This window comes from Coturnix japonica, chromosome 2 (assembly GCF_054131305.1).
Source record: "Coturnix japonica strain WE chromosome 2, WE-NBRP24, whole genome shotgun sequence".
In the NCBI taxonomy this organism is placed as follows: domain Eukaryota; kingdom Metazoa; phylum Chordata; class Aves; order Galliformes; family Phasianidae; genus Coturnix; species Coturnix japonica.
The window spans coordinates 113,096,060-113,120,011 of NC_140664.1; the positions used below are offsets into that span (position 1 = coordinate 113,096,060).

General features: G+C 34.9%; 1 protein-coding gene across 2 annotated transcripts in view; it reads right to left on the reverse strand.

The window, feature by feature from the left end:
* Positions 1–714: 714 nt before the first annotated feature.
* The window catches only part of AHR (aryl hydrocarbon receptor), a 58,058-nt gene continuing 34,820 nt past the window's right edge, over positions 715–23,952 (reverse strand). The window contains exons 1-9 of one of the 2 annotated variants that reach the window (XM_085536818.1): positions 20,393–21,455; positions 19,778–19,867; positions 17,455–17,578; positions 13,098–13,228; positions 11,881–12,083; positions 10,274–10,383; positions 9,354–9,495; positions 7,291–8,551; positions 715–3,844 (exon numbers count right to left, since the gene is read on the reverse strand). In XM_085536818.1, coding sequence (XP_085392944.1) covers positions 3,689–3,844; positions 7,291–8,551; positions 9,354–9,495; positions 10,274–10,383; positions 11,881–12,083; positions 13,098–13,157 — 1,932 coding nt within the window. In that variant the 5' untranslated portion in view covers positions 13,158–13,228; positions 17,455–17,578; positions 19,778–19,867; positions 20,393–21,455 and the 3' untranslated portion in view covers positions 715–3,688. 2 annotated transcript variants of the gene reach the window in all.

The following is a 23,952-nucleotide window of genomic DNA, read 5'->3' on the forward strand; positions in this document are numbered from 1 at the left end:
GAAAAGAAAGTGGCTAAGTACAGAAAATATCTTCCTCATTCAAAGAGAAGTGGACAGCAAGGTTTTACATTTCTGGGAACAGGCTGACCGTGTGGCTTGAAGATTTTTCTTTAACAAATAAAACAGACTATGAAAAGGATGGTTTGTGTGGTTCACATTATTGATTGATTATTCCCAGATGTTACTTAATAGACTTGCAGAGCCTTCTTAAATAATATTTTAGCTTGGGGTTTTTTTTGTTTTTTTTTTTGTTTTTTTGGTGCTGTGAAAGAAGAGTAAAAGAGACAGCTTATGTGCATTGTTCACAGATAAGATGTGTGTCTTAATACCTTATAAGATAATAGCATATTTGCAGCCACTTAATGTCTTGTCCATTAGGTCACCAAACTAAAGAATTTTAAGTTTGGTAACTGCAGAGGGAATTACAGTGAAATATATCTGCTTTAGATTTATAATTGATTTTAAAAGATTATCACACAAAGTCAACATACCATACCTTAAAGAGTAATATCAGTAATTAGAAATCAAGTGAATTGTTCTCATAACTTAGAAATCCGTACTTATTACATAAACAATGAATTGGTCACCAACCGATCTCAAAACAGAAAATGCTTACCTTATTTCTTTGCGACATCGATGCAGAGGTCTAACCCTGCCAGAACTGCAAATTTGCTGTTCACTAAGCAACGAATATAGAAGCCTTTCAACTGCTAATTGTGGCTTACTATTTACAATGTTTATTAATAAACCCATTTTCATGCAAGTATAAAAGGAAAATACTAATTCCATGGGCTAATACACACTTGTTCATTACTCTAAAATATGTACATTGTATTTGCATCTAATATTCAGAAGTGCAAAGTCCACAGTGACATAAATAACAATAGTTTCATTAACTATTAGATGACAAGTTTCCAAAAATATTAGTAACTGCATCATAATGTATCTTTTCATATACTGCTGAAATCAAACATTTTGCAGTAAAAGAACATACATTTCCGCTACATTCAAGTGATTATTTTATTACCACATATTATGCCTTACAAACGTTATTGAAGATCAGCAACAGCACTACAAAATCATACCTTAATGCAAAAGATGTATTGCATGGTATGTGCAGGCGTAGCAGATGAAAGATAAGACCTGGAAAGAAAAACGAGCTAGGAAAACTTGTACAAAAATGGATAGTAATACTGTCTAACACTGAGTTATATCTTACTTATAACAGACCTGAAGGACTAAGATCCAATTTAGAAACACCTGTGCACTGTAGGTACAGTTTGGTGCAGATCAAGAGTGCACTAATGCAGACAATGTTGCACACATAAGATAATGCACAAAATAAGCTGATATTCATACAAACAACTAATTTGTTTACAGTAAGTAGGGCAGCACAATTGTAGCACTGCATCCTTGGCACTTAGTGATAGGACAACATGTATTTGGTTAAACTAATGTAATAAAGAGGATATATACTGGTTTGTAAGTTGTAAAACATATCATCCCTTTAAACCTTCTTGTCTTACAGCATTTTCTTCTAATTTTCAAGTTCAAATTAAAACATGATACACTAACTAGATATGGAAGACATTTTATATATTGGTTTAAAGCAAGATCTTGCATAAAAAAATGACAGGGTGACCAAGTAACTCAAATTATGTTAATCTAATCTGTTAGTGATATCTTGTGCTGAAAACAAAGTCTGAAACATTGCTGCTTGTATGTTTTTTAAAGAGCAACCTTGTATTACAACCCACAATCTTTTTATGGGCTTTTCCTGAATAATAACCGACTCTTTAATGTCCCTTTCATATATAGTAATTTCACTTAAAAGAACTGAAGTGAGTCATCTGAGAAGCTGTAACTAAATTAAGTTTGGCCTAGCATGTAATATCCCAGAATGGAAGATATGCTCTCCCATACAGAAAGTATGTTTCATCAAAGAAAGCATTCCAATTCAAATTGATTGTCTTTGTATTAAACGTTAACAACCATCTGGAGGGAGCCTATTTACTTTTGCCTGCTTTAAGCTGGCTACATTGCCACTTTATATTCTATATAACAAATGTAATAAAATTATTCTTAAGATGTAATGATGTAACATTTAAAATTAACTGGTTTAAAATATTTTACAAAGACATTTTATTATATATGAACTATACAACACGCAAGAGTATGAAATATTTTGAACATATACACACTTCTGTATTTTCATGTAGACTATTATTTTCCACCAAACATTGGTGTCTAAAAATTCTCTCGGGAAAAAAACAAAAACCAAAAACCAAAATGATGCTTTGTTGGTGTTTTTTTGTTGTTTGTTTGTTTTAAACCTCCTGAAAACCAATTAAAAGCAGAATTTCTCTAATGACTTCTTGTTTCCTTTCCCAGTTTTTGCACAAAGCTCTTAAAGTGGATCCAACATACATTAAAAGAATAGCCTCTCAGTCCGTTGCAGTGCAAGTTGCTAGGAATAAAATTTAAACCCAAACTGACCCCTTCCCCACTATGAACATTGAAACCTGCGGCCGAAGTGTCAATACCACTTGTTATCTAGACTCCTTTCCCCCTTATTTAAAATGCAAATCTTTTCAATATCCATTTTAATGAAAGTATTTGCATAGAGCAGCCTTGTATTATTTCTAAAGAACATTATGAGTGTTTTAACACAAGATAAGGCACATGTTTTTCAACATTAATAATCTAAAACTAATCCTGAGGAACTGCTCTTCCCCATCAGCAAAATCTGCTTTTTTAACATACCCTGTATTACCTGAAGAAAGCAGAAAAGCAGTAGAGAACAAACCAAAATTCTTTTGATGAACTAAATTCAGAACATTAATAGCTCCTGATCATAGCGTAACAAATCCATAGATAAAGAATTAAGTCATACTCTAAATAAATTGTCTTTGGGGGGGACAAAAGGATACAACCAGTAGCACTGTAGATGTTAGATAAAGGTTCACAGAATATGGATGACATCTATAGTGAGTTTTGCTAAGATAAGCTCTTGTCAGAAACAAGGTAGCTAAACTGTGAGGCACTTAAGGTTGACAAAAAGGAGGAATGCAAGGAATCTGTTTCATAGAAAACCTGAAGTTGCATATCATATCCTTGTATTAAGCCTTCTATTAAAGTGCTAGAAATGGAGACTTAAAACAAAAGGATTTACTTATAAAATAAGTGATTAAAGAGCTTAGTATGCATTAAATTAAGTGCTTTCGATTCTCATGAATTCAGAGCTTTTAATTTTTTTATATTTTATTTTTTATTTTATTTTACATGAAGTCTGGAAATAATCTAAGTGTGAAATTATCTTCCTTGTGCCAATGATGCTATTTGTAAAGTGCCCAATTATTTTTCTAAATAACAAAACCATTTGCCTTATCTTATGTTGTATAGCATGACATAATCTTTAGTACATATGTAATCCATACCACAATGACATAGTCAGTCTGATGGAAAACAGCACGTGCATACTTTTAAGTCAAGAGTTTTAATTCCACCTGCCACCCTAAAAAGATAGGGTCTTGGATTACATATCCACCAGTACATAGTGCAATCAACCTCAGTTTTTCAAAATCTAATTTAGCTGTTGAAGTCCGATGCTGAAAGACAGACTTATCAAGCTTTTCCTCAGAGCAGCCTGATAACCAGACAAAATCACAGATGGAGCTCTAGATCTGAATTACATAAATCCACTAGATGCCAAATCTGGGAAGGATCTGGGCTCTGCTGGATGATGAACAGGTTGAAGATGTGTGGCAGTCTGTGAATTACTTATCACATCTAACTGAGATGGATATGCTTCATTTACATTTCCTCCATTGAAACCATTTTGGAACTGGTGGGGAAAAAAAAAAAAAAAGAAAGAAAGAAGATAAATGGTTAGTATGGAAAACTGATGCATTTATTTTTTTAGAATCTGCCTGAATGAACAGAATGGATAAACCCATCTTGAAATACAATCAATGGCTTTAAAACTTTGCATTAAAGTAGGGGCTTAATCATCAGTGAAGCCTAGCCTTGCTGAAGTCATGGAGTCTTGCTCCAGCTGAAGGAAAGAAATATTATCATTTTCTAAAACATAACATAATTTCTGTTTGTAGAAAGCAAAGTCTGAGTATTTCTAAATTCCAAATCCAGCTGTTACATTTAAAAGCAACCTATTTACATGGCTTCATGTCTGCAGTGGGATCTAGATTTACAGTTCTTCCAGGAATGCATATTCAGTCATATTTGTTCGCTGAAATGTACTGTATTCAACCCACAGGCTGAGCTATCACAGGGTAGGCTTTCTAACAAATGGTCTTCATACTGACAACACCAAATAAGAGCAATGAATGGTTTTCATCAGTCTTGACATAATTGTTCATAGGATTATTTTAACCATCTGATGTAATGCTTCCTGTCATGCTATGGAAAAAAAAAACAAAAACAAAAAAAACCAATAAAATACTCCATTCGATCATGCAAAGAAAATAAACCAAAATATTTTAAACATTTCCATCATCTCTTTGGGAGTATTCATTCATTCACTCAAAGTTTTCCTTAAAACATACAGTATACATTCACTCATTCATCTATCAAAATAGGCTGGTTTTGTGGTAAGTTCTTTTCTTCCTGCTGGGCAAACATGGAAATTTGATAAAACATAGAGTTGTTTTTTTAAATTCTTAATGACCAGACTACAGTGACGTGAATTACAGTTTAAATCCAAGATGACATGCTCACGAAGATAGATAGGATAACATAAGCTAGGATAACTTCTGAAATCAGAAGATTACTCCAACGTTAACAGGAGAAGCGCAATCATTAAAATAAAATTTCTAACTCTGCATGTTACCATATTTTCTCCTTTTTAGTAAAGGAACACTGACCTTAAACAAGACATCAGTTTAAAGGCCTTTCTGCCCACTAAAAGTTTTTCGATGATTGAGACTACATGGGCTATTTTCCTAATGCAAATGCATGAGTTCAAAGAAAAAGTTACTTTTGGTACCACGGGTTAATTACAAGTTAGGCAGAAGGTGAAGGCAGATGATCAAAACAGACTTTCTAATCCCACTGTCTTTTTGTGTAGAAACCAGAGGGAGTTAGGAGGCTGACAAAAGGACAGCAACCTGGTGCATCTGAAGGCCACCCACTGTCCAGCCTGCAGGTGACACCAGCAGGGCAGACAGCCCCCCAGTACGCCCAGCCCTGCTCTGGCTGTGCTGCTGCAGCTCACACAGTGACACCTGCTATCTGCTTACTCATCTACTTTACTGCATTTACCAGTAGCCAGTAAAGTCAAACCTAATTTACTTTATTATCATCTGTAGTGATATATTCTCCCTACTAACAATATATAAAAAGATATTATTTGTAATCATGGTTTTGGTACAGATGATGCTTCACGACACTACAACTTCAAGAGCAGCAGCTATACTTCTAACTTACTAGTTCCTATGAGTTTGCTTATTTTAAAGTTCTACTATCTCCTCTGATATCCCTGTAATACAAGCATATATAAACATTGGGTTATCTTTCCCTGCACCCAACAATACTTCTAGGCAAAATAAAACCAAAGTTCCTTTGTATTAAAACATTGCTCAACAACATGCAGAGTCTTACCATGTGCTCAGTTCATAAGAAATGTTAACTGGTAGATAAGTCTAAAGGTCAAAGCTAAGTACAGTATGATACAAAAGGATACACAAGATGGTAGGGATTTTTTGTTTTGTTTTTCTTTTGTTGTTTTTGTGGGTTTGGTTCTTTTGGTGGTTTTTTGTTTTGGTTTGGTTTTATTTGACCAGTGTGTATCAGTATGGGTTGCAGAAGACCATGCTATTTGTTTTAGGACAGGAAGCTTCTTCCCCACCACCACCACTCCATCTGTAATTAAGTTGTGGACCTATTAAGACTCTGAGATAGCTGTCAGCTGGCTACGATCACTCTAATAGAAACAGCATAGGGAGAATAGTAATTCCTTAGTCAAGAAGTGTGTGACTCTTTTAAGCTACCTGGACAAATGTTCAGCAGTTTTCTTCAGAGGTAAACAGGAGATGACATACAGAAAGGTACTGTCAATTTTTCATTAGGCATTTGCTTATGCAATGCTATCCAGATCCATAAAGCATGCGTACATTATAGCACAATGAGCAGAATTAGCCACTGAACATTCTAAGACTAAATTTTCACTAAAGTAGCCTTTGTTCATGTTTTTACGACAACCAAGTTAAAAGCAACATTATTATAGCAGTACAGAATTACAGCAAATACAAAGTAATAGGCATTAATTTAATGTATTTACGCTGTCTTAGTCAGATTTACTGTCTTCGTCATTAGCCAAACTTGGAATAGTTTAGGTACTGGCTGATCAAAACCTATGAGTTATATCAGCATAGCTCTTAGGAAAAGAATCTTTTTTTTTTTGAAGGGTGAACTTAGATGATCCTGGAAATGCTTTGCATCCCTGTTATCAAGCACTATCTTGGATTAATAACAGCGGCCACAGCTCTGCAACAAACACTCAAGTGATGTGCAAGCCTGTGCCTGCAGCTTCTCAAAGTACTCTCATGACATTTCAGCCCTTAGACATTTTCTGAACTGTTTTAGCTAAATTTATGTAATTCTGTAATTATATTTTTTCCCCGAGTTAAACAGTTTTAAGAACTGTATGTTTTGTACTTGTATTATGCATACCAAAAAACTGGGTACGTTCTACTTGCATTCCTCACTGAAGGCTTGTGTAGGTTAAACACCAATTAATATTTTAATTCAGTAAATGCTTATACACACGGAGAAGCATTTACAGGAGGATCACTAGTTTACCACATAAACTCATTGGAGTAAAGAAGAAAAAAAAGAAAAAAAAAAAAAAGAACTGTACCTCTGTACTCAAGCACTGTTAACAGAAATGAAGGCTATAAATTAAAAGACCTCAACGATGGCTATGCAAAAAATCCCGAACTGCCTTAACAACTGTACCCTAAAAATGTACACAAATAAATTCCAAGGTTTTGACCAACCTGCTTCTCCTTTGCTCCCTCTGTGAAAATGACCATTCAGACCAGTTCACTAGTATGAAAGAGAGCTACCAGGATGCAGATATGTATATATAAAAACTTGATCAAATGCAACTCAGTTCAGACTCATGAAAAAATAAAAGGACATTCACTCAATGATAACCCACCAGCTTCAAACTCAGCGACTCAATTATAACAAACCCTGCATCCCAGCAGCCATCCCAAACAACTAAAAATGTGATTCAAAACACAAGCAACGTGACAATACTGTTTACCTTACCTTGTTTAGCAATGTTTGCTGATTTGCCATCATGGGATCATATTGCATTTGATCCATGCAGTTTGGCTGTGCTTCTTGTGTGCACTGGTACATAGAAACGGCACCTGCATAACATGTTTGGGGGGTTAGCATAACCGACTCCGAGTTTATCCCACAGTCGAGATTCTCAGGGACCTGTTGCAAACAACTGAGAAAATCCTCCAAGTTGGAAGAAGCAGAATAGGCTGATCTGTCAAGACCTGCTACAGGGAAATCCATTTGGGAAAAGTTAGAAAGCTGTGGCATCATTGTTGTGGGTTGCTTGTAAGGAACAAATTCTTGCCTACATGCATAAGGTGAAGTGTTTACTTCTGATTTGTAAGGAAACTCAGCAGAAGCAGCTTGCATGCCAGGGAACGTGTATTGCTGGGGCTGCTGCTGTGAGCAAAGAGGCATGCTGGTGCCAGAGCTCCAATTTGTGAACATCCCATTGACTTGCATATGTTTCATTTTCTGACAGAGCTGTTGCTGTTGTTGCTGCTGCTCCATGAGCTGTTTCTGTTGCTGATGAATTTGATGCTGATCTAATTCTTGCTGTACCAAGCAACCGGCATTCTGGACCAGGGGCTGCTGCTGGTTAGAGCCCGAATATAAGAAGTCTGACTTATTTAAAGAATCCTGCACATAAGTCAGGATTTCATCAGTTATGTCGATGTCCCCAATATCATCCATACCAGATAATTCAGTTTTAAAAAACTCCTCATCCTGCTGAATACACTTCAGATCTTCAAAGTCAATACCCAGACTTTTCATGATGCTGTACAAATCATTTGTTTTGTTATCTTGAAAGAGTGCGGCACTGTCTTCAGGAAGTGGCACATTACTGTCCTGAGAACACTCCATTAGTTCCTGCTTGAGAATACTGTGACTTCCAGTAGGCAGGAGACTATCTGTCCAGTCACTGCTAACAACACCGCCCAGTTCACCCCTGCTGTCTGTAAAGAAGTTCCGCTCAAAGGAAAGTTTGTGTGATGCTGGAGGACAGAGATACACAGACTCATCTTGCCTTAACATGGCACCTAGAAGGGAGTTTGGATCCACAGAATCCCTGTGTAACGTAGTTTTGCCTCCTTTTCCTGTGGTGGTTTTACTCCTTGGCTGAGAGGCATCTGATAAGCTGGACATGGGGAAGGTTACCTCATATAACACAGCCTCACCAGTAGCAAACATGAAGGGCAACTTCATGTTACGCTTCCGCAGATGTTCTGCTCCTTCTTCATCTCTGAAAATACATCATATATCTATCATAATACTGCAGCACTCAACAGTTACAGTAAACTTTTTGTCCCTTGGAATTAATATAAAAAAATAAACAAATTATTCTATTGGGAGACATTTTTCAAATTCCTAGCTATTCCAGCTCAACTTGACTCAGTGAGCCAAAAGGGAGATTATGAAATAAGGAGCTTATGACTGTAATATGACCTTTACATATTACATTTGTAATTAAATCTAGATAGCAAACACCATTTTCTGTGCATTAGTAGCTGAAATGAACGCAAGTGGCCTTTTTCCATTTGCTGTGTTTTTCCTGACAAGTAAATGAATACTTCAACAACAAAGCATTAATTTTCATCATTTTACAAACTCTTCCAGAAAAATTATTTTACCTATAATCCTAAATTCTTTACTATACTGCATTCAATTCATCAACCAAAAGTTCTTCATATATATTTTTTGCTGTTTCCTCCATGTAACTACTGCTGAGTTTTTTGATCTTTACTAATGGGAATTCTGAATTAAAAGTACCTTAGATGGAATAACTTGGTACTTGTATTACTCTTGCTATTTACATGAAATAAAAACATCAAAGATTTCCTACATAAACAAGAACTAAGTCTTACAAGTGCTGAAATACCAAAATTCTTTCCAGTGTTTGTTAGGAAATAAGGAGGATTTCTTTTCAGAGTTCCAGGTTTAAAGGACACTTACTTAAAAGTGAAGACCTACTTTCTGAATGTGAACAAGATCAATGAAAAATGTTCAGTTTCTGAAGAACATTGCTTTATAAAATGATGACTCACGTAAGAGGTCTTTGCGTGGCAATGATGTAATCCGGTCTTCCATTTTTATAGACAAGACGTGCATTTGCCTGTACCCAGGCCCACCGATTTTCTTTGGTTAGAAGCCTGAAGACAGTCATTCCACTCTCACCTGTCTTCATCACTAGAGTTAAAGAGTAAACATACTGTTTACTGTCAAGTGAAGTAAAATAGGAAAATCGGGCTTGTCACAAAAGTAATCCCACTCTGCAGAGCAAAGCACAATTTCAAATCCTCAGTCACCCATTTCTGTAAAGCACTAGTAATGTACTTCTAGTGCAACAGGACAATCAATCACTTTGTCTGTTTTAAATTACTGGTAAAATAAAAGCAACAAAAGCCAAAATTACAAGTAGTTGTAAGATATCCACAACATACAGGCAACAACATCCTGAATACAAGGGGACTAAAGAAACAAAACAGTTTTCTAGGAGAAAAAGCAACAAAATCTCCTGAAGACATTTTTTATACCTTCCAAAAACAAATACCTAACAACAAAATAAAGAAGTCCGCCAAATAGTTATTTATCAATTTATAAGACACTAGAACACTAATTCAGAAATTAATTCATCACAAAGATCATACATCTATCGAAATAAAATGTATTATTTCCTAACAAGAAAGAAATCTTTGAAATACTCCCTTCACCCAAACGAACTTGCTAAATAGCAGAAATCAGGGTGAGCAGAAAAGGAAAAAAGCAAGATGTGACAGAAACTGAAATTTACAACCAAAAAAGGCTCTAGATAGGGATATTAAATATATCTTTTCACTGAGTAGAACTTCTTACAAAGCGCAAAATATCACGTAAAATGATGACAGAAGTCAATAGTACTTCATTGCATTTTTTACTGTGAATACGACTTGATTTTTCATAGCCTTTCTTAATGAATGGAGCTTACTTCGGACATGATTTTCAGCACAATAAAGCATATCAGCTGCATGAACGAACTGGTATCCTGTTCCTCTCATACACAGCTCTGCTTCAGTGTATCCCAAGACAATCTTTCCTCTGAAAGGTAACAACAAAAGATTGCAACATTGCTGATGAACCATCTCACTGAACAAATGCCAGGCAAGATAATTATGGCTAGAACATTTTAGACGTAAATGTTACCTACATTTCACTGCAATATCAGTTGTATGCAGAAACATGAGTGTTCTAATAAAAAATGCAGTTAACAAATCATAAAACTTTTACCAGTTGGCTTCAGTGACTAGAAACAGGTTTGCAAAATTGTTAGATCATTAAAAAAAGATGTATCTTACAGTTCAGCTAGACTCCTAAATCCCAAACTTTTGAACAAATGACTGTACTGCTCACCATATACTTTTACAACAGCCAGCTCCCATTTGTTTCAATGAAATACACTTTTTACTAGGTCTCATCTCACAGCATTTACCTATTTTTACTTCTTGCACAGAGTATTAAGCAGAGGCCTACATTTAATTATTCAAAACTGTTTGTAGAGTTTATTATTTGTAGTTTTCCAAAATTATTGAAAAGTAAAGTGCATCTCTGAACTACATACTTTTGTTACTGAATAGTTTGGGGCCATGGACTTGTATTTAAGCTTTCCAAGATGCATGTCACAGAAGTACAGGCAATAGCTGTCTGGACTGAAAATGAATAAAATGCAATACTTTATTGCAGATCAGGGAGATGGAGAACTTTAAAACTGTGAGAGTGCAATGAGATGCAAAGAAAGATGTAGAAAAAAATGAAATAATAAAGAGTAGGAAATGGGATGTGTGGTGATCCAAAGGTAGAAAGGAATGCAAAAAATAAGAAAAGGAACGATAACTGAAGTATAAAACATGACAAAAATTGAAGGCTTCCAATGATGTATAATGAAAATAAAAAGAGAGAAAATTAAAAGGTTAACACTTTGTTAGCAAGTCTCATTTAGAGAACTCATATATTGATTTATCAGTGCAAATAATATTGAATAATTCAGCTCTAAGTTATCCCCTAAGTATGAGGCATACAAAATATCCCACCAGAAATGACTCTGAAAATTCTTAATTATCAGTCAAAAATAGAAGGAGGAAATATGGAAAGACTTTTCTTTTACATAAGGAAACAGCTTAGAGGGCTTTGTGCTATGCTGATACACAGTTACCTTGTGATAATCCAGCAATGAAATAGCTTTACCAGTTTTCAAAAAGGAAAAAAAGTAGTGTTTGGAACCAGGTTAAAGTCATGGTACAAAAAATGGACTTAATTTGTAGTGAGCAACATCTCAACTGCATTTCACATCTATCTGAATATCCAGAGCAAAAAAGAAACACTTGTTCTATCATTTCTAAAACCAGACTTCAACCAGATGAACCATTCCAGAACGCACAACAAGTAAACTTTACTTCTCTATGTACTATCAGAGCTGAAAAGAAAAACCATAGGATTCTAACTCAGTATTGACTGAAATATTAACTAGCTTTACACTTTAAACCCATATTTGAAACTCATCAGCAAACAGGGGAATGCTACGCTGAATAATTTACTTACTTTGCATCACAGCCAGTAGGTGTGAAATCCAGTTTGTGTTTTGTTCTGAAGATGAAGTTCTTAGTCCGTATCTCAAGGATGGAAGGTGGTTGTAGAGGAGTAGCTACTGCAAACAATGCCAGCTGAGGGGACAATGCAGCACCATCCTTCCCTTTCTTGTTTTGACCATGGAGAAACTTTAATCGTCCTTGAAAATTCATAGCCTTAGAATTATGAAAAGGAAATTGTTAGAGGTTGGAGATATTTAAGATGCAGATATCTTTGTTACTAAGTAAAATATATACTTAGGTGATTTTGAGACTCATTAGATTAAAGATTTGTAGCACAGCATAGACTGAAGTTACATAGTAAATAAGGAGTACTGTTGTTATTTCTCTTAACATACTACTTAAAGATATATGAATTAATATACTTACTGGAAAAAGAACTAGCAAAAAGGGTGTTTGGTGAAATATATACATAGGAAAGCAAATGTCCTTTGGGAATTTTAAATTTCTAATGAATATGGTATGATAGATATGTGCAACGAATGTAACTTTTCTTTTATCTCAGTCATTAGCATATTATATGCAATTATGTACAACTGCAAAAATCTTATATAAACAATTTTATTTGTACAAAGTCACTATGATCCTAAACTCATACTAAATATTTATTTTAAAATCCACAGTATTGAAAACAAAGCTTATGCAGAAAAAAGAAAGAGCAAGTGCAGTAAAGGAAAACTGTAGTTCTGTTGATTACTGTAACTCTATAATTTCTTTCAGTTCAAGATACTCAACTGAAATAATCTTTGTGGTGGTTTGTAATCCACAAACTATACAGTGTTCCACAAAAAATTACTCATACTTTAGATAAAAAACTAAGCCATATTGTACCAAAAGATGAGGAGCTACAAGATACGGTTTAGCAGTTTGTTGTAGTAATGGTAATGGAAGAATGGTTGGACTAGATGATCCTGTAGGTCCTTTCCAACATGTCATTCTACGATTATATGATTCTAAGCCATGAGAAATGAGAAAATTTGTCCTTAGTTGCAACATTTTAAATGGGAACCCAGAAATACAGTCTTTATTTGTTATTTAGTGCCACTAACTGAAATATACTAGGTCAAACCCTCACATATCAACAGTAACTAAAATAAGGTTGATATACATGTTGTAGGCACAATGTAGATTCTAGCACATGTGGAAGCTTTTACATAACTCCAAACTCACCAGAAACCCAGATGAGTTATCCAGGAGACATCGTAATCTGCAGATGAAATTCCTTTCCATAAAGGAAGAATTCTCTGGAGGAAGTTGGTCTGGGTTATAATAGTTTGCTGGCTGTGAAAAGCCATTATCTCCTACAGGAAAGGATTATTTATAAGGATTATTTTTAGAAGAACACCTAGTGAAGGCTATCTATAACAAATCATCTTCCGCCTCATAAACAAAGCTTTAGGTCATGACCTGAGCAAGAACAATGTAAACTGGAAACATCCTCAGAACTTGTATCAATTACAGCACTAGGTTATGTATCAGTTCTAACTGGACTACACTTTAAAGGTTACAGTATTTTAAAACTGCATACAATTTAAAATTAAAAACCCAGAAAACAAACAAAACCCCACATTATTTTAATTGGCAACCTAGATCCTGAATCAGATGCAGAGAGCAGATCTGCCAGAGAATATAGACCCATTGCTATAATGGTAGATCTTCCACAGTGAAGCAGGCATTCAGTAGCAGTAACTCTTAAGAACTGATTATTCAAAAGCTCAGTAGAGCTTTTCAAAAGTTGTGAAGCCATTGCTCTCCAGACACTCAGATGAAAGCTGTTGGGAGCAATAAATGAAGAGGCAACTTTAGAAAATTACTACAATAAATCAATCAGAGCACCTTTTGTACTAGATGCCAAAAAATAAAATAAAATAAAATTAGTAGTATTTCACAACTAAACAGTGAAAATATTTCTTCTGGGTGGTGCCAATCAACAAAACATCATAGTGACTATTCCAAAGCTCCAGAATCTGGAATTCTTCTGCTTAAAATAATAGTAGTAATAATAATAATAATAATAATAATAATAGACACAATTACGTGATTAACCACTAAGATTAACAACCTGATAAGTCTTCTGCCACTTTAGGGTAAGCATGTGCTGCCAAGTGGCATTTAGGAAACAGACTTAAACATTTGGAATATAAAGTAGAAACAGAAGGTAGATCAATAAACTACTGATAGAATACATATGTTCTGCATGAAGCCACATAGAGACACCAGAGCAAGTCCACTCAAAGCAAATTTAGCAAAGCAACCTTGTTTACAATACATATTAAAATTAAAAACGTTTTTAAAAAGCTCATTCTTGAGTAATTCATAAACATTTAAAATTTAAGAAAAAAAAAAGAAAAAAACACACAGTGTTAAGCATTGCTTTAAGAATGCTATATCTCTGTGATCTTTAAATTAGCCCACAGGCTCTGAGAGAACTGTTTACCATGCATGTAGAAACACCACTACTGCGGAAAGATCCTGAATTGACCTTCTAGACTTTGAGATAGAATCAGAGATTGTACGCCACTTGCTCACCCACCAAACTATGCTCTCTGAAACACAATTCTGTCTTTTGGGCAGCTGGAAAAGCTTACAGACAGGCTACGTTTTTGGTACAATGACAGATCCCTCACGACTAACTGCCCGTTCAGTTTAATCTCTTGTTAACTCAAGGGACTGAATTGGAGACACATGACACTGTTGACATGCTCAAGCAAGAGGCCTTGCAAACTAAAGGATGTATAGAACTAACAGGAATGCCGAGTCACCCAGCTCACCAGACAACAGCACTAGGAGACTCCATTTTTTTCTTAGAATAATTACTGTGAAAGCTCAATTTTTAATGAACAGACATCAAGTTATAGAGGAAAAAAAAAGAGTCTTGTTGATGATAGTGGATAAAGCATATGAAGAGGAAGCTGTGGAATTACAGCCATCAATAGAATGGTATGTTGGCCAAAGCCATTATTATGAGCTGAGCTGATCCTACAGATAAGGACATTCAGATTTCAGATTCAGGTTGGTTGCCTCCTAACTTTGATATTGGGAAAACAACAAAAAAACCCACCAAATTCCTCTGTCACATGGGCAGCTCTCAGCAGGTAAAGCAAACTCACTTCCTTATACCCTACTGATGCAGATATTTTTTATGTTTCATTTTTTCTTTTTTAATTGCTTAATTGCAAGTGAGAATTTTCAACACTTTTTTTTTTTATCTGAGGAATTGTTTCTCCAAGAGGTGCTGAAATGAGTCAGATGCGCTCCAAAGAAGCAAGGATAATGAAAAAGGGACAAGAAACGGTCTATAAATTTCAGCTCATTTTTCAAAAATACCAACTCTGACCCCCTTGAGAATCTCTGTAAACACATTAGTTAAGTTTTTCTCTCAATAGTTAATGCACTGCACTTATCAGCACTGATATTTCAAGTATCAGCATGAAGTAAGCCCCAAAAATATCTTTTCTTCCAAGTATTCTTAATATTTGTCTCCCTTTGTTATTGTCAGAATTTTACTCCTGCAGGATGAACTACAACTGAGAAAAGAGCCAGCTAGTAAGGCAGAAAGACTACAGCCCCTTTGAGAAAGCTGATGCCCTGAAGCAGATATTTAGGACTGAAAAAAAATCTGAATCTTGCAAGCTTCTCTGATCAAGGGCTGGAAAGAGTGTCTGGGAAGCCCAGAAACAGATGAGGAAACCCGTGGTCTAGCAGCATACCAGAGCACTGAGAAGCGACCAGTCTAGGCTAACTGGAGCATAATTAGTTCCCAGACAGGAATCCATGATTAAGCCTGAGCCCAATTATAACATATCTATAAATATCTACATAATGTTTGCTGGATGCATTTAAAAGGAAGCAGATTAAAATTTACAAAAATGGGTGGATCCTTATGATCACTGCATTTATCCTTTGTTATGAATCTAAATTCAGTCTAAAAATCCTCAACATCCAAACACTTTGCACTATTTGAGGCATGAAAATAATTCAGCAGCTTTTAATAAGCTAGTAACACAAGGTACAAAACATACTATTGTTTGTAATCCTGCTCAGCATTTGCAATACTTCTATTGCTCAGTAAAATCTGATGCCAATTCAGCCTGGTATCACAGTATTCAAACGCCACCTTTTCACACTGAGGTAAATAGAATACCACCACATAAAAACATAACTTCTGAGTGGCAGCAGCTGTTTCCCACACTAAACTGCAATATTAATTAATTGCACAGAAGGTTTCCATTGGATTTAGTGTACTGATAATATAAGCATTGTCCACCAAACAAGAAACTAAAATATGCTGCGCTGTGTGCCAAACAAACAACATCAGCTGGGGATTTTTTGGTGTTTTTGTTGTTGTTGTTGTTGTTATTGTTGTTTTTGTTTGTTTGTTTTTAAGATTTCTCTGTCAAATTGTGACCTTTCTCAACTATAAAGCAGCAAATGGGTAATCGTTAACCATTCTTAAAGCAATTTGAAACTCTTGATTTATTAAAACAACAAATTTTTTTCTGGATAAAAAAAACTATAATCAAATAGTAACATATATATTTAAACAACTGTTGTGCAAAATGAGGTATTACAATTGTCTCAACAGTTAGTCGCCATTATCAGGCAGACTAACACTTATCATATGGCATGTAGATACATCTCTGTTCTGATCTGGATGCAACATAATCTTCCTCAATGGTTTCCCAATATTGCAAGTCACATAAGGATCAGTCATGATAGCATTTGGCAATCTAAAACCTATATACATCTGCGGTTGACTTGATCATCTTCAAGGTTTTTTCCAACCTGGGTGATTCTATGATTCTACATAATTCTTGGTCATAAAGGCTCATTTGTATCATCTTTCATTCCCAAGAGAAGCAGTGATTTACATAGTAGCGCATGTAGCATAGTAACAGAGGTGGATTAGCAAAAGTTTTCCACAACCAGGAAAGCACTACTCCATAGCACCATAACACTTTAACTAGTATTAGTCATGAAATGCATATACCAGCCTAAAGTGCTTTAAGAATCTGTCACAGTCGATTGTTTGCTGGCCATCTTAAGCTAATAAATTTGGTGTTGTTAGCTGTTATCAGGAATAGCAAATGTAAAAGGGAGAACACTATTGCAGAAAAATCAGATTCCCATTCATAGAGTGATTAAGTACGTTCATGCCCAGTTATGCCTCAAAGAAGAAAAAAAACAAAACACCACAACTTCCCGCAATCGCCCAATCCTCACTGTTTGCAACACAAAAATGTAGGATTAACTGCTTTACTACTTCCCATGGTAAGTAAATCAAATGAGATATTCAGTCATTCTCGCTCCAAATTAAAGTAATTCAGTGTAGAGCAAAATTAGTATGTTTGTGATGCTGTGTTATAAATAGTAGTGCTTACTTAAAATGCAAAAAGAGTGCTTTTATACTGTTGGCTGAAATATCCATAAAATTCGAGTAAATATAAAAGTCATTATTCCTTCCTTCACTCATACAAATTAGAAAATTAATCTGATAAGCAAACATGAAAGTTAGCTGTGCTCTCACCTTGCACACTTGGTCCAGAATCTGCAGACTGGGCAGGATTTAATGCCCAGTGTAGCTGACGCTGAAATTCAGGTCTATCTTCAGTGTGAATCAATTCAAATACACTCTGGTGTATAATATCAGACTACATACAAAAAGGAGGAAGGAAGGAAAGAAAGAAGAATGTAAAACTTCACTGACAGTATGATGGAAGTTGTCTGGTTGTCAACATTGCTACTGGCAAAACAGAATAATCTTTGCTCAGGAATAAAATCATACATTTGCATGCAAATAGGAAAACTTCATGTAACGCTTTTTGGCACCACAGAAAAGTAATCAGTCATGCCCGTGACTGCAAACATGTAAAATAATAATAAAACTATTACTTTACAAAAACAACAACAACAAAAAAATAACACCAACATTTTCAAGGGCTTTTTTTGTTGTTGTTTTGTTTGTTTGTTTTTAAACTTGCTTTTATCTAAAAAGCTCAAAACTGTTATGTTTTGTTTAGATCATTTCATCCAACATACTGGTAAATAAAATACTTGCCAGCTGGTTCTTTGACCTGGCCCACTCTGTGTGCTCCAGGAATACAAAAGTCATTGAAGATCACAGAACTTACAAAACTAAGGCAAGCAGATTTTGAACACTAGTTGAAAGCCTTATCAGTCCTTAAGAATGCATTAAAATCTATAATTATTAAGCTCCTGTATCACCACCATTTGCATGGTTAGGAGTATATCTAAAATACAAAACTACAACATCCAGGATCAATTGTTGAAAGCAATTAAGGGGGAAAATACATCCATAATTAAGGGGAAAAATTCCACCCACAGTATTAAATAGAAATTTAAGTCAACTGAGAGGAATCATTCTGCTAGTTTTCTACATAAATAAAAAATCCAGCCATTACATAAACACAAAATATTTTAAAATAAAACATAGATCTAAGGAAATTAAAATGAGTTGGCAAAGGTAGAATTCAAATTCTACCTTGATAAATTTCAAAGAAGAATCAATATTTTCCAGAAAAGATTGCCAGAAATGCAAATTGTTAGACCTTCAAGACTTCTAAATCATGTATATGATTTCTTGGCACTAATATACAAATTTTATACATAATTTCTTTTTCCAAGCATTCTTCTTCATTTTCCAACACTGAAACAGTCTGTAACTTAAGTAATAATAATGTTTTGCTTGGAATATTTTCTTTTACACAAACATTCTACAAACACTTATCAGTTAGCTAAACTTGTAGACCAAGTAGAGTTTTACTCTATTTTTAGGCATCAATTGAATTTATCGTTGCCCAGTACCCAACAGATGTAAAAACAGATATAACCTGATAACTAAAGATGTGGAAATATTTTACCACAGACAAACAGCAAACATAAATGTATTTTGCAAAGATGTAGCTTGTGGTTGAATGAGAAGGTCATTAGTAATTCAGCACATTATTTTAAAAAAAAATCTGATGTAAAAGCAGAAAATTATTCAGTTTATGTACTGGTGTATTTATTATTAAGCTAGATTTACCTGCTGTCATCTATGCAATACTCAGTGATTCAAGTGCAGTCTCCAGTCTCACTCAGAAAAGGGCTACTGGCTAAAGGGAATTCTGTATACAAGAAGAAGAAAGGGGCAGGGATTGCCAAAGCCAGCACCAGTGGACCATCTTTGGATCAATCTGTTCATTGATCTACCTAACTCCCACGCACAGATAAGAACCAGTACAGCTTAACATAAACTAATCCCAGGAGCTGCATTCCATACATAACATGTGATCTCTGGATCTTGGCCTTTACTATTTTGGTACATGGTTTGCAAGGCCATACGTGATCTTCATGATAAGTTATAATTAACGAATGCCTGTTTTAAATTAATAAATAAATGAGTGGGAAGGAATGGAGAGAAACAGTGAACTAAAAAACCTAAAATTACTAAAATCGCTGAATAAATTCTTAAAAAAGCCTCAGAGCATATGGATTTAATTTTATATGAAAGGTTTCCATTAAAATAATTACCTTCCCACTGAATTATGTCTCATTCAGCATCATAAACTGGGTAACACCACAGTATAAATTTCAAACAGTTGTTCCAGTAAAGACTAATTAAGTGTGAAAATTTCCTATCTTGCCTAACTTAACTTTGGAAATGATATTCCTGTTGTGCTTGGCTTGAGATTCCATTTTGGCTACATGAGCTGATAGAAAAGTAACACAATTTCAAATCAGAATACCTGACTGTGAATTGTATCACACAATCAGACCCTAAACACTGGTGCACTCAGAAACTAACCAAAATTTCTGAAACAAAACAAGTAAAAACAACGAAATCTTACTTGTTGGAAACCCAGGTAGTCTTGGATGGTAGATGAGACGTAGAAAACCAAAGCATCTGCTGTCACAACTAATACAAAGCCATTTAATGCCTGGGAGGGAAATATATCAATATGTCAACTTCAGAGACAACTTTCCAGATAATAATTGTGGCTCTAATTTTGCTTATACCCTAGTGTCACAATAAGTTGCGAAGAATGCAAAAACATATCATTATCTTACTGTCTAAACAGAAGGATTCGTCATCACCTCTCTCTAAAGTACACGTGACGCAATAAAGCAAACCGCATCTGAGGAAGAAAAACCTTCTGGAAAATTCCAGGAAATGAGTCAGGAGAGAAGCAAAAACTTGTTGATGACTTGTTTACTTCTGATTGTAGGAGCTGAGGGGCAGAAGCAGCATGAAGGCCTATAGGCTTATCTAGTAACAACCCCCATTCACAATGCTTGCACAGTTCAAGCCTTCAGGACATTCAAAAGTCTGCAGTACAAAAGGGAGCAACATCACAGACTGATTCCCAAAATCTTTTCTATTCATAGCACAGACAGTCCTAAGTGGACAGGAAATCAAGTGATCAAGAGCCCCTGTATAGCCCAACAAACATTTTATAGCTTACTTAAAATAGAAGACCTCTGCACAAGCTGACTGTTGCAAGCAAACAATGTTTTCGAAGAGATTTCCCCCTCCATGTAGAAGCAGACTGAGTGGCTCCTTGTTCAAAGTCACGCAAAGGACATTTATCTGAACTCCAAATCAATATGGTTCATGGCAATTGTTGTGATAGCAAACAGAACATTTGTGACTTGGCAGCTCATCTGAAAGGTGCTGATTTACTTCTATGGATTTCAGTCAAGATTTAACAAAAGGCCGTCTCGAGGGACTGAATTAAGTATGTTGTGCCACTTAATTTCCTCAGCTGCATTCAAAGTTGAATTTGGCCAGCATACTCAAAAAAAAAAAAAAAAAAAAAAGTAAACTATTCAATTTGCAAAATTATCGTAACTATTAGAAAATGTAGAGTAAGTGAAAAATATTCTATTTGTTACTGTAACAACATAATAGTATATTTTTCTTTTGAAACAGCGTTATTTGTCCGTAATCATTAACCCCTGTGGCACCATACTATGGTAACCACCACAGCTGCTTTACTGTATTTTGTAGGGATATGTTTTCATTATTTCTTGTTCTTTTACTCATCTAATTAAGATAGGTTAATTATCTGATTAAAAGACTGGTGGATTCTGCGTAAAGTACATCTGATGGCAATGAATAAAATTTCTGAGAAACACTCCAATTTAATTTGTAGACACTTAACCTATCATTCATCATCACAAGCTTTCTAAAATCTCCTTATTTCAGCTTAGTGAATTCTATCTCAAAACAGTATTAACTTATAAAAAAAAAGTCTGAAACAAAGAAGAGAATCCAAGACATCCTGAGGTTCAAAGTGTCTCAGAACAGTTATATAAAATCCTTGAGTTCGATAAAGTTCATACCAGTCCCAAAGGAGTAGGAAAAATGCAATGGCAGGTGCTTGTGTCCTCCACTGACCTACTTTGCAATGTATTTCACCTCAAGTGGTTGATATAAAACTTCTGTGAACTATACAGTGTCTAGCCCTGTGCCACATTTTAAAATTACTTATTCTGCTCTGTTTCGTTCAAAGCCAAAGAAAGATTCTTCTTCATGCAATCAGTGAAAAATGGTTCCTTTACCTGGAATTCAATTGCATTTTATAGCGGCTCTGTCAGACAGTTCATTTTGAGGCTGTTACTGCAAAAATCAGATACCTTACTTAAGCCAAAAATCCTATGAAACAATACGCTTTTTTTTTTTTTTTTTTCCTTTTCATCCAGAAACCTATGACAAAACATTGCTGGAAGTTTTTAAAATATGCAGGTGTCCACCGTATATCAATAAACACAGTACTGGTTTTTCATAGAGTTTTTAGAAAAATCTAATACCAAAAATAATTACCCCTAGAGTTATGATGACATTTCTAATTGATTTTATTATTTCAGAAGATTGGAGATTATATTTTTCCTTATACAAAAACACTCTCATTACCTCTAACTACAAAAGCAATTGCAAAATTGTTCATTAAAGTGTTTTAAAAAATTCTTAGCAGCTGGAAACTCCACTTGGCTATCATATAAGGCTAAGCACTTTAATTAAGACTTTGAAATAATTTATAGTAATTTTAAGGAAGGCACACTGATGTAAATGATCTCTACTTCTACCACATGTTGCATTGGTAATAAAAAGTTTTATATTGGAAAGTAAAGATATCTCAATTTTCCGTTTGAATAAGAAACAGAAAAAAGACAATGAGCAACGAACAATATAGTATATACTCATACCAGCTGCACAAAAAACAGAGAATAAGAAGGAAACATTCCTCATCAGCAGTATATGGAAATAAAAGTGAAAAAAAAGCTCCTGAGCATAGGCAGAAGACAAGACAGTTGCAATTATTTATGGATATTCCATATCTTCTAGGTAATTCCCATCTTCATCACTTGCTTCTTACATGCCCTAAGAAAAGTCTACCTGCTTCTTCATTCTCATGAATGGCTTTTTGAATTGTAAAATATTTAACAAATTATGAAATTCAGTTAAGAAGTTCTATTGATTTATTCACTTCCCACGTGGTTAGAATTTATAGTAACAAATACGCAATCTCTTCTGTTTTCACAATGGAAAGCCTTTTGTTAAAGCACTTCCATCACAGATCTTAGCAGTCACAGAAAATAACAACACTTCACATTAAACAATCAGATTACTCCAATGTAACTGTATCTTTTTAGATATAAGTAGATGCTTACCTCTAACTTCCTTTTTCATACTTTAATAAAGTTAGAAAAGTACATTCATGTCATACCTTCTTCAGTTGGTTGGGAAAACATTGCCATTAGCATTAAATTTACAGTAAATGTTTTGCAAGATTCTTGGGAGCTGTTTTCATTCCACCTTCAAATTTATTTTTTTCTAAGTAAACTGATGCTTCTGATCAAGCTAATAATTTGACAGTTCTGATATGTCAGTGGGGAAGATGCTCATACAAGATTAGGATGTAAATGGAGTAGAAGGTAACAGTAAAATATATTTTGTGAAACAAAACATTGGAATGCTTATCTTAGGCATTTCTTGAGTTTCATTTGGACCTAATATCACTGTATTTCAGACACTTTGACTTGCTAATTTAAATGAATGCATAGTAGAACCACTGCAAAACATACCTGCAATAAGAGCTCTCCTTCCAGGATCTGCATCCCCTCTCCAAGTTTTGCTGTTCTGTTTTCCTGAATGCCATTTCTTTCTAGCCTTGTAGAGTTTGAAGATTTTAATGCAACTATTAAAAAAAGAGAGAAAGAAAAATGTTTGAGTGATCTTTGGAAGGCTCACCAAAAATTCATGCAACTTTGTGTAAGAAAAAAACATATTTTAAAAATGATTACGAAGTCGATCTAACAGAAGACCTCTATTTTAATGTCAAATTTTTTTCACTACCTTCAAAGATAGCCCAAATAGATTCTATGACATTTTCACAACAGAATTGGCATTATGGAACTCAATCAAAATCTCTTTTTTTTTTTTTCTTTTCTCCTTTCCCCCCCCCCCCCCTCCTTCTCCTCCATACTACTAGGTATCTTCACAGTTTGTCACTCTTCTTTATACAGGACATTTTCGTTTCCATACAACCACCTCAGACAGACTAACAATAAACCTCCTTTAAAATTAGATTACAAACAATTTCACTAACCTGATTTCAGAAATCTATGGTACCTCAGGTAACAGCCTGCTCTAAATCCAAAGCTGCATTCAGGAGACACGCAGGAACCATACACGCATATTACATGTTAAACAAAACGTTAAGAAAGCCACCATTATGCTTTACTATTACAAAGATAAAAATAATGGCTTCTCCCCTTCTTTCCTATCATATTTAAATTTTAACTATTTAAATAATTAAGCAAACAGTCTGATTTCAACTGAACCACAAATAACTGTAATTCACATAACAAAACAAACAAAAGTAATGAGTAAATAATCATAGAATCACAAGGTTGGAAAGGACCTACAAGATCATCTAGTCCAACTGTCCTCCCATTACCGTTGCTACAACAAACCACTAAGCCATCTCTCTCGTAACTCCTTATCCAGACGCCACTTGAA